The sequence below is a fragment of the Orbicella faveolata genome, unplaced genomic scaffold (assembly GCF_042242905.1).
Source record: "Orbicella faveolata isolate gen_17 unplaced genomic scaffold, um_ofav_v1 contig_12, whole genome shotgun sequence".
Taxonomy (NCBI): Eukaryota; Metazoa; Cnidaria; class Anthozoa; order Scleractinia; family Merulinidae; genus Orbicella; species Orbicella faveolata.
The window spans coordinates 30,092,681-30,105,000 of record NW_028301539.1 but is presented as its reverse complement, the minus strand read 5'-3'; the positions used below and the strand labels follow the sequence as shown (position 1 = coordinate 30,105,000).

The 12,320-nt window shown below is 39.9% G+C and overlaps 1 protein-coding gene and 1 long non-coding RNA gene across 2 annotated transcripts; one reads left to right on the top strand and one right to left on the bottom strand.

The window, feature by feature from the left end:
• Nucleotides 1–2,332: 2,332 nt before the first annotated feature.
• On the bottom strand, nucleotides 2,333–5,844 carry LOC149117487 (uncharacterized). The gene is made up of 2 exons (XR_016205674.1): nucleotides 5,539–5,844; nucleotides 2,333–2,710 (listed from the first exon to the last, which is right to left on the bottom strand). It is a non-coding gene; the product is annotated as an uncharacterized LOC149117487 (long non-coding RNA).
• A 1,464-nt stretch (nucleotides 5,845–7,308) lies between these two features.
• Nucleotides 7,309–11,769, top strand: LOC149117486 (uncharacterized). Its single transcript, XM_089283263.1, has 2 exons — nucleotides 7,309–7,506; nucleotides 7,597–11,769. Exon 2 carries the CDS (start codon nucleotides 7,760–7,762, stop codon nucleotides 11,381–11,383), a length of 3,624 nt encoding a protein of 1,207 aa, XP_089139389.1. The 5' UTR covers nucleotides 7,309–7,506; nucleotides 7,597–7,759; the 3' UTR covers nucleotides 11,384–11,769.
• Nucleotides 11,770–12,320: the final 551 nt, after the last annotated feature.

The following is a 12,320-nucleotide window of genomic DNA, read 5'->3' as shown; positions in this document are numbered from 1 at the left end:
TTTTGGTTGCTGGCATGGAGGATGTGGGCCTCACAGCCAGTAACAAAGTATTAATATTTCAGTTAAGGAAAGGTATCAAACGCGTGCGTTTCACTCTGGCACCAGCTTAACCTCGCAGAAAGCTAATATCACGAGTTAGCCAAGGATAACAAACCGACCCACAAACCCTGCTTTGAACAACGAAATTTCACCCTAGGTTTGAGATTTCTACAGATTAGCTCTAATCCAAGGTTAATTAAACCCTCTTTTGCACAACCGGACTGTGAAGGTTGTATATAGTCTGAAGAAGGCTATCATTTTCTCGACTCGCAGCCAAAAAATCTAGACACGCAGATTGATCAGAAACCCTGAACAATACTTTAATGGTCCTGTCACTACCAGTGACGGATTTAACATCTTTGCTTGTTTACTGCAAACGTCACCTCAATACTCTTAAAACGAATATAGGTCAAATTAACCTGAATATTCTTTATATTCTCCATAATCTAAACTACTTTCGAAGTGCGCCGCACAAACATGTCTAGATAATTGCAACGGTCTGACACATCAAAACAACTCAGCATTGTTCAAACAAATTTCCGAATACTGCATGTGTTCAGTTGTGCACGTTACTATCGAAAAACTCGAAAAAAAGCTTAGAACTGGATGTTGGTATGTTTTAATTTGCAACGGACGCTCTTCTCAATGCAACTACAGAAAAGAGTCGACCCAATTCAATATGAGAGTCAAAGAAAGTTATCAAATTTTTGTGTAATTTTCTGAATTCTCGTAATTGACGGTCTTCTGCCACTTTCTTGACTTTCCTTAGCTTACTACAAAGTGCATAAGGTCTCTCTTGGAGAATGTGAAAAATCATCACGAGAAATAGATATGACATTCATTACTAAACATGGTTAAATGAGCATGCATTTCTTGGGCATTACAAATTTATACACATTTTCCAACGGGCTATATCAGTGTTACAAAAGTCCGAAATAATAGATCTCTGCTAAAGACTTGCATGTGAGCGTTTTAACCAGCCAGGCTCGATACAAGAACACAAGAACACAGAATGCTTCTTTTAACAATGTATTATAATTATGAAAAAATCAAAAGTGAAAGTGCTTCGGTTGGCGTTAAACCTTACAACCCATGCTATCCGCCTGATAAAGTAAATTGAGAACCTTCCAAATTTTCCAGTTTTCTAGCTTTGTGAATTCGAATTTTGCTTCTCCTCGAATTCATGACGACTTTTGAACAACTGGCAAAGTCTCTATAATATCAGTAATGGCAATCATTCCACAATAGACGCATTCCACAATAAGTGTTGGTCTATTAATTATGAGAAGTCACAAGTCTTTTTCAAGTTCATTGTCACTCAACTTGATCAAAGTATTAAACTGCATATGATAACCACAGAGAATTCGACAACATACATTTACAGCAAGATGATAAAGAACGCAAGCATTGAAAACAGACCGTAAACATTAGATTGTTCAATGATCAGTTGATTAACTCCTCATCTCTTAAACAAGGTATAAACATAAAGAAACCCTGCAAAAGTACAATTGCCTGTTGATTTACCTCAAAGAGACATCAACTGAGCGACATGCAGTACCTTGATTGACTTGATCGGCTCCTGGCAAAAACTCTGCCGCTAGGTTAATACGATTAAACTGAATGACGCAATGTCGGTGAATTTATGGAAAGCGGAATATGCGTCGGCGTGCATTCTCAGAAACGGTTCACAGGAAATTCGAGAGAATGGAACAAACTGATCACGTACCGCCTTCGGGCATCCTATATAAAACCTAAAACTAAAGTCGCACAAGGACCAAATTGGTCCACAATCATAGTTTCCGTATCATTCATTAACTGGAAGCATTGCTATTCCCACTCGAAGAGATGTTTGGTCACTGCTGGATACCTTACAGCGCTTATTATACCCAGTGAAACAATGGGCCTCCCACAAATATGGCTGCATATAATTACAATGGTCCGAACAAGACAATTCAGCATTCTTTAAGTGATCTAGATTCGAAATTGAAATTACCGAATACTGTATTCAATTTCCACACTAATCTCGAAAATAAGCTTAAAACTGCATGTTCGTATATTTCAGTTTGCAACGGACGGCGCTCTCAATGCACCTACAGAAAAAGGTCGACCCAACTCAATATGTGAGCCAGAGGAAGTTGTCAAATGTGTGAATAATTTTCTGAAGTCTCGTAATTGGCGGTCTGACGCCACTTTCTTGACTTTCGGTAGCTTAATACAAAGTGCGTAAAATATCTCTTGGCGAATGTGAAAAATCATCACTAGAAATAGATGACATTCATTACTAAATATTAAATTTCCTTTCTGTTCATAGTTAAATGAGCTGCATTTCTTGTCCATTTTCACTATTCCTTAATTTTATACACATTTCATTACTGACCATGCCAGCGTTACAAAAGTCCGAAATAATAGGTTTGTGCCCCGACTTATGCGCTATTTAATAAGCTATTCTCGATTCAAATCTCTGCAACCCACCGGGCTGGCTTTTTGTACATTGTATTTTAAGTATGGAAAAGCAAAAGTGAAAGTGTTTCAGTAAGGGAAAACTTACTACCCGCTAAATAAAACAGATAGCTAATTTTGCAAAGCTTACCTTGTTAAACTATACTTTTGATCAGTTCTTGCTTACCAACTTTGTGAATTCGAATTTTGCTCCTCCTCGAACTCGACACAACTGATGGAAAAATAGAAGTCTCAATGTTGTAACATCAGCATTGGAAAGCATGCATTCCACAGCGCTTGGTGATTATCAAGTTACCAGTGTTTTTCAAATTAATTGTCACTAATACATACATTGAAACAAGATTGACAAACTACTGATTCTGTAACAACGCCAACATTGAAAGCAGACTATAAACAATAAGTATTGTCTTATCAGTTGATTAACTCCGCAAACATGCTACAAACCAAAGGGAACCCTCAAAAAAGGACAATTGCTCGCTAATTTTTCAAGAGACATCAAATGAGGAACAAACAGTACCTTTCTGGACTCTAGGTAAAAATTGTGCGCTCAATTGACGATAAAACTAAATGATTTTATGGGAATCTATGTGTCGGAGTGCATTTCAAGAAGCGTTGCACATGAATGGAACCAATCGATTACCAATCGAACCAATCTTCGGGCAGCCTGCATAAAACTTAGACAGGCTCTCAGTAAGTCGTCGTCTCCAAATTCGTCAACACGGAATATTATAAACATTTTACCCGATGAATAAATGTATGCATGCTATCAATTGTTTTGCGAGACATAACAAACAACTTTCCAGAAAAAGAGATCTTAAAATTAGGCGTCGAGAAAAGGTACTTTACAATTTTCGATTTTGAAATAGCGCCAAATTATGATTGCGCAAGTAATTAAAGTGCGTGTATGGAAATCTGAAAATCGCGAACTAATTTCTCTGAAATTTGATTTCTGACAGTTCTCGAGTTAGCCAAGAATAACGAACCAACGCACAAACCTTGCTTTCAACAAGGTTTCACCTTGGTTAGAGAATTCTACAGATTAACTCTAATCCAAGGTTTATTTAACCCTCTTTTGAACAACCGGACTGTGAAGGTTGACTTTAGCTCAGTTTTCGTTTGCCATCTTTATGAATTCGGAATCTCCTTCTCTTCAAGGCACTGCCAAAACTGGAGACGTTTGAATGGAATTCATTGGCCGTGGAAAGCATTCCTAAACCTGCATTACGCAGTATTAGTTGATTATGAAGTTCCATTCTTTTTCATGTTGTCTCTAAATTTGACCAAATTGGTAAACAAGATACGATAACTACAAAGGAGTCAGTACGTGTATCTACGGATTGGAAGAACGCCAACAAGTGTAAAGAGTAGTTGTTTATTGATCACTTGATTAACTCCGAACCTCTTAACCATGGTGTAAATTAACGTCAAGAAAGTCGGGAAAAAGAGCAATTTACCGCTAATTTGTCTTTATGAGACATCAAATGAGAGATATACGGTACCTTAATGCACTCCAGGTCAAACCTGCGCACCCAATTCACGATGAAACTACATGACTTGATGGAATCTATGGAAAGCAGATTGTATGTCGTGCATAACGAATGGAACAAACCCGGGGGGGGGGGGGCACTGCCATATACGGGCTATATAGGTATGTGCCGCTGTGAAGGGTATGGTTTTCAAGCAGTTTACTCTAGGATAGGGTATATAAATCAGAGCGTTTGGGTGTAGAATAGGGTATCATTTTTCACAAAACTGACTAGTTGGTTGAAGATTTTATCTAGACTAAGGAAACCAGGAATTGCCACTCAAAAATATAAAAAAAATCAAATCAGCAAGTTTAAATTTACGCAAATCAACCTCAACAGTGTCGATAGATGGGGGATTTGGGGAGTTTCCTCTAGCATAGGGTAGCAAAATTCAGTTGAACTAGCTCTGGTATAGGCTAAGGATTCCATGGTCCCAGCGGCACATCCCCACCCAGAAATTCCCAAAGTACCTCCCCCGGGGGAACAAACTGATTACGAGTAACGCCTTCAGGCATCCTGCATAAAACCTAAAACTAAAGTCGCACTCGGACCAGGCTGGTCCACATTGCCAGTACTAATCGTAGTTTCCGTGTCATTCAGAGACTGAAAGCATTGCTACTCACTCTCGAAGGGATGTTTGTTCGGCACGTCGGGATACCTTGCAACACTTATGTCCATCGAAACAATGCACCTCCATAAGCTACATGCATGGCTAGATAATTACATTGGTCTGTCACCAGACAGCTCATTGTTGCTTAAGTGAAAAGACTCGAAATCGAAATTGTTGAGTCGATTTTCAATCGTGACTATAATTCCAAAAATCTGAACTTGGCGGTCTTCTAAATGTACCCAGTGAAAAAAAGTCGATCCAACTCAATATTTGAGTCAGAGAAGTTGTCAAATTCTCGAGTAATTTTCTGATGTCTGGCTGCCTAACACGTTTTGCATCAGCGAGGCTCGATACAAGAACGCAAGAACACAAGACCCACAGAACGCTTTTGTTAACAATGTATTATGACTATGTAAGATCAAAAGTGAAAGTGCTTCGGTAGGCGAAACTTACTATCTGCTCGATAAAACTGATAGAACGTGAGACTTTCATATAAATTCATCCTTTTGGACTAAACATTTGCCCAGTTTTCCAATTCTTTTTCGCTTCAGCACAAATGCAAAACTGGCTAAGTCTTTTGTTAGAAGTGGAAAGCATTTTTGAACCCGCGTTTCGCAGCCTTTTTTGATTATGAAGTTACTAGTGTTTTTCAAGTTGCCACTTACCTTGACATAAGAATTGAACTACATACAATAACTTCAGAGAATTCGTAACATACATTGACAATAACGTTGATAAATTATACTGCCTGGTAAGAACGCCAACATCAGAATGTAAGCAGTCACAGTTTAAAATTTATCAGTTGATTAACTCCGAATCTCCGAAACATGCTATGAACGTCAAGAAAGTACAACTGACTGCTAGTTTAGCTTAATGAGACATCAACTGAGGGACACACAGTACCTTATAATCGGCTCCAGGTGAAATTTGCGCACTCAATGGAGGATAACACTGGATGAATTAACGGGAATCTATGCTTCAGTGTCCGTGTATTCCAAGAAGCGGTACACAAAGAATTAAACTGATCACGCGTAATGCCTTCAGGCATCCTGCGTAAAACTTAGACAGGCTCTTAGTGAGACATCGTCTCCAAATTCGTCAACACGAGAAATTGGGAATATTTTAGCCCAATTACAGGCATGCAAGAGAAGGCACGCAATGTGTGCGAAAGTCAGCGACTTTCCAGACTAAATTTCTCTTTGTAACGCTAGTAAACGAAAGTTAAAAAGAAGCAGAGGGAGTTGCGAATAAATGCTTCCAGCTTTAGTGATGAAGCTTTTAAATGAATTTGCACCAGATTAAAAGTGTAAATAGTTAACGTTTAAAAACGGCACATCTTAAATATTTAGTAGTACCAAAGTATCATCCTTGTTCTTACGATGTGATCAGTTGTGATGTCATAGCGAAGTTTCGAATGCGCGCTGTTAGTCTTCTGCTAGTCTTAATGGAAACGATAATGAACCTTTGTGTTTTTTATATCAATACGTGATTCAATCAGACCTGGAGGTTGTAGGCGGTTACGGTTTTTGAAAAGAAGTTCTTTTGATTTTGAATAGCTCGCTGTAATCCTTTATATCGGGCCTGGAATTTGAAGGCGGTTACGGTTTTTGAAAAGATGTTCTTTTGATTTTGAATAGCTCGCTGTAATCCTTTATATCAGGTCTGGAATTTGAAGGCGGTTACGGTTTTTGAAAAGATGTTCTTTTGATTTTGAATAGCTCGCTGTAATCCTTTATATCAGGTCTGGAATTTGAAGGCGGTTACGGTTTTTGAAAAGAAGTTCTTTTGATTTTGAATAGCTCGCTGTAATCCTTTATATCGGGCCTGGAATTTGAAGGCGGTTACGGTTTTTGAAAAGAAGTTCTTTTGATTTTGAATAGCTCGCTGTAATCCTTTATATCAGGTCTGGAATTTGAAGGCGGTTACGGTTTTTGAAAAGATGTTCTTTTGATTTTGAATAGCTCGGTGTAATCCTTTATATCAGGTCTGGAATTTGAAGGCGGTTACGGTTTTTGAAAAGATGTTCTTTTGATTTTGAATAGCTCGCTGTAATCCTTTATATCAGGTCTGGAATTTGAAGGCGGTTACGGTTTTTGAAATGAAGTTCTTTTGATTTTGAATAGCTCGCTGACGGACTTGGAAACGTTCTACCAGTATAACACAAGTAACACTGGACGGATTTAGGATAAGCAAAGCTATAGCGTTCGTCCGATCGTATTTTATAAACCTTAAAGTTACAATGGAACCGTTACTCCTAAATTTAAGTTTAGCGCGCGATGCAAATAATTTGTCCCATTGGCCGCGGGGATAACGAAATTTGCATACGAGTTGAAAACTTAACGCAAGAATGTGACAATGGACTATTATCTTAAACGTTGAATGATTAGACTCTGTTAGCTTAACTGAATAGGCTATTATCTTTTAAGGCGAATTGAACGGACGCTAAAAGACTAATGAAGGCAGTTGTTTTCATGCGAGTTGTGTAATTGTTATTCATTTACTGGAAAATTAAATTAACAAACTAAGTAAACTTTTCGGGTGGTCTGCGTGTGTGAATGTAATTATGATAGATCAATAACGTCATATGTTACTTGATTGGTGGTTGAAAATATGATGTCGTTTTTGTGCAATATGATTGCATGTTGGAAATGTGCTGACATTTCCTGTAATATGATTAGTTAACGACACCAATAAAGTTGGGACTCGCTAGATAGAAATCATTTGCAGATGGTGGACTGTTGACTAAACTTTTGTTTCTCTGGATAAGATTTTCGCCCCATGTCAAGCCACTTTGAGGATATAAGCGATGAAGAATTATTGGAGGCCATTATTGCTATTGAGAATGGACCAGAAAACAGTTATTTCCAACAGGTAAATTAAATATGTTGTAACAAAAACACATTTCGTGTACTTAATGTGTGATGAACCGGGTTATTTATTTTATTTTATATTTTCTCTTAGATTCTTGACGACTCTATCGATGATACGATTTTGTCAAATGTCGCCGAGGCTACAGAACGTCAACTCACTAATCAAGAACAAATGGGGGGAAGTCTTGCTACCACAGAACCTGGACGCTTCGAATTTGTACTCAACCCGTACGTAGATAGTCACAGCAAAAAAAATGGGCGTTAGAGAGCGTCACTACACCTCCAACATTCGTCAGGTGGGACAATTTATACCTCAACAAAACTTGCCAGCAGCAATTGCTGATGGATTACATAGAACAATCCAAAATTTGATTCTCCGAGACAGGATACCAGCCGCTGATCGTGTCTACTTCAATTTAGCCAGCAATCGCTTAGTCAACAGCTATGCTAATCGAGCGTTACCGGCGGGGGAATGGTTAAATGGTAGCGATCGTGTCGACAGTCTGCTGCAGCAAATGTCACAGGTGTTAAACTCAAACGAGAACTTTGAAATGAATGATTCGTTTCAATTATCTTTTACACACGTTCGTACATCTCCTCGCGGTAGCGGTCAGAAACGAAAATTGAAACCTGGACATTCTAATCCAGAAACTTTCAAACGTTTGAAAGGTTCTGTCATCAGTATCGATAACAAAGATGAACTATGCTGCGCCCGCGCCATTGTGACAGCTAAAGCTAGAGTGGATGATCACCCTAAATGGAACAGCTTCAGAAGAGGTTTCTCTATCCAGAGAGATGAAGCAATCAAGCTGCATATAGAAGCTAATGTAGAAATGGGAAAATGCGGTTACGAGGAACTCACTAGATTTGCATTGACGCCGTCCTTGAACAATTATCAGCTCTTGCTTGTGGACGCTACCCGAGGTTATAGCGTGACTTCTTTTGGAAAGCCTCAGGAAAAACAATTGGTACTGTTGTATGATAATGAACACTACAACGTGATCACTGCGTTACCTGGGTTCTTTGGTAACAGTTATTTCTGCGCAAGGTGTCTCAAACCCTACAATAACGAAGGTCAACACGCCTGTGAAAACAACCCTAATCATTGTTCTTCCTGCTTACAAACGGGATGTGAGGACTTTACAGAGGCCAGGTGTCGTAATCAACCACCAGCTACACCCTGCGGATCCTGTAAGCGGATGTTTTATGGTGATGTTTGTTTTCAAAATCATCTGACGAAATCCTACAAGGGAAAAACCGCTGACTCCAAAAACATCAGTGTTTGCAGTCAACGCCGCAAATGTCGTAGCTGTAAAAAGTTGTTGGTGGGTCTCAAGAAGCAACAAGAACATGAATGCGGTTACATAGACTGTCCCTCTTGCCACGAGTACATAGAGGCCGCAAGCCACCGATGCTTTATTCAGATACCTAAAACACCGGAAGAGCTAACCGAAGAGAAAAAAGAAAAAAAGGAGAAGAGAAAGAAAAAGAAAAAACGCAAGCGACGAACCGAAGCCGAAGCAGAGGATAATAGTAATGATGATGATGATGATGAAAAGCCTCCCATTCTCGTTTTCTTCGATATTGAGGCGATGCAAGACACTGGCAAACACATCCCTAATCTTTTAATAGCGGAAACTGAGGATGATAATTGTCCACTCCACTTCAAAGGTGAAGATTGCATTCGCGATTTCCTGGAATGGCTGGATACGTTAACTGAAGAAGACACGCGCAATGTAACTGTTTTGGCCCATAACTTTTCTGGCTACCACTCCTATTTCGTCGTGGAGGAATATCATCGCCAACACAGGGTCCTCAATCAAATCAGAAATGGAGCTAAACTTCTCCAATTAACCTTTGACAATATTAACTTTATTGACTCTCTGTCATTTTTTCAAATGCCGCTTTCTGCATTTCCAAAGACATTCGGATTGACAGAGTTAAAGAAGGGCTATTTTCCTCACCTGTTTAACACGCCTGAAAATCAAGACTACGTGGGACCAATTCCCGAGAAAGAATTTTACATGCCTGAATCAATGTCTGTCAACGGCCGTAAAGACTTCGAGAAATGGCATGATAAAGAAAGAGCTGAGAATGTAGTGTTCGATTTCCAGAAAGAATTGCTGGAATATTGCGAGTCGGACGTGAAATTACTGAAGGAGGGATGCCTTACTTTCAAATGGCTTTTTGAAAAAGAGACAAAGTTTGACCCCTTCAGTCATATTACTATAGCTTCGGCATGCAATCGAGACCTGCGACAAAACCGAATGGAAGCCAACACAATTGCTTCCGAGCCTCTCCACGGTTGGCGACTGAAAACAAATAAGTCGAAAGTTGCCATGGAATATCTACTGTGGCAACAAAGTCAGATCAGTGGGAGAATTCAACATGTTGGAAATGATGGGGAATACCGTATCCCCAACAGTCGCTACACCGTGGACGGCTACGATGCAACTACGAACACCGTCTACGAATTTCAAGGTTGCTTTTGGCATGGCTGTCGTAAATGCTATCCCAACAGATCCGAAACATACCTTAGATTAGAGCACCGTTGCACTGCCGACGTGTATCTCTGCACCCAGGAAAAACTACAATTCTTGCGTGACAAAGGTTACAACGTCATCAAAATGTGGGAGTGTGATTGGCGGAAAATGAAAGAAGAAAGGCGGGACGTCAGGAACTTTGTAGCCAGCCTCGATTTGGTGGAGCCACTAAATCCCCGTGATGCCTTCTGCGGCGGACGAACAAACGCTGTCAAACTCTATCATCTGGCTGACATCGCCTCAGGAGAGAAGATTCATTACTATGATTTTACATCTCTCTATCCGTTCATTAATAAGAATGCTGAGTATCCTGTCGGCCACCCTGAAATTATATTTCAGCCGGAAGACACAGACATCCAAAATTACTTCGGGATTGCCAAGGTCACAATCTTACCTCCAGAAAAACTGTTTCATCCAGTACTTCCGCTGCGTGAAAATGGTAAACTAACATTCCCGCTATGTAGAGCCTGTGTACAAGAAGAGATGGAAAAACCAATGCTACAACGATCCTGGGTTTGCAGTCACAGCGACAGTGAAAGACAAATTACAGGTACATGGTGTACCCCCGAACTGAACAAAGCCGTTGAGAAGGGCTACAAAATAACTTACATTCACGAAGTGTGGCATTTTTCTGAAACGAGGAAAGGTCTCTTTAAAGACTATGTGAATACATGGTTAAAGAGTAAAGAGGAGGCAAGCGGCTGGCCAGCTCATGTAGGCGATGATCCCGTCAAACAACAAGAACATCTGAGATCCTACAAAGCGAAAGAGGGCATCGAACTCAACCGCAACAACATTGAAAAGAATCCCGGCAAACGTAGCCTTGTAAAAATGATGTTAAATTCCATGTGGGGGAAGTTTGGCCAGCGCACCAACAAAACTCAAATCAAAGAGTTCGGAGATCCTATGAGGTTCAGTGCATTCCATGAAAGTGATGCAAATGACATTTGCTACGTGAGTGTATTGTCTGAAGACATCGTTGAAATTCACTATAAACGGAAATCGAATGACGAATCTGTCTCACCAAACCTCAACATTTTCATCGCTTGTTTCACGACATGTTGGGCTCGACTTCGTTTGTATGCAGCTCTGGACATGCTACAAGAACGAGTACAGTACACAGACACCGACAGCGTTATTTTTTCCAGTTTACCTCATGAAAACAATCCTCCCCTTGACGACTTTCTCGGTGATTTCAAGGACGAGTTGGGAGAAGACGACTTCATCACTGAATTTGCGTCCGCGGGACCGAAAAACTATGGTTACCTCACGAAGAAAGAAAAAGAAGAATGCAAAGTGAGGGGAATCTCTTTAAACAGTGAAGGTAGCAAGTAGTTAAATTATCAAGTGTTGCGGCAAAATGTTTTAGACGAAATTCAACGCCCTCTCGAGAAAACGCGACAAACTGATATTTACAAGCCTTATCACATCGTCCGAAACTCCAAAGAGTACTCACTGACCACAGTCTCTCAGACGAAAAAGTACCAGCTTGTGTACGAAAAACGAGTGATAGATCCCTACACCTTCAAAACATATCCCTATGGCTATGAAAGAATAACAAATGAGGACGTGGACATGATTGAACTGTTGTGCCATTTGTAAACACTTTTGTAAATAGTTTCATTCATAAGTTGAGCGCAATCCACTAAGGAGTTGCACACGGCTCTGTCCTGTAATTTTAGGGAAACATTTGATATTAAAGTTAATGGTTAACTTTAAAATTGCGTGATTACTTTGTTTATCTTAGAAACCAGGCTTTTTACTCGGTCAACACGGAAACGAGATTAATGACGTCAAAGGGGGCGAGGCTTCTGGTTACCATGGATACGTCAAACTCGAGAAAACAACAGAACTCCTTTCCATAACAATACTTTTTCATTTGCATGACACTACCTGTCAAATTCGTACTGGACTAGCCCATACCACTACTGGCGTTGGTGCAAACTGTTGCCGCATCTCGGCACGAAAGACAACGAAAGAAATCTTTGTCACGATTTGTTGACAATTGAAAACACCGACTCGGACTTGAAAGTGCACGCGCTGCACTATGCAAATGAGCTACTTGTACGCGTCAGACTTTCCTTTCAAAAACTTTGCAAACTCGCCAAACAAACAGAAACAATAAGAAACTATCAAAACAGGTTTTGTTATGATTAAGCATTGTTTGGGAAGCTCACAAATTAACTCGATACCAGAGTAAAGAGTTTTCTTACACAACTTTTCTTTACAGAACAAACGCAAAAGATTACGCATACGACTAGCGCGAGCAGAT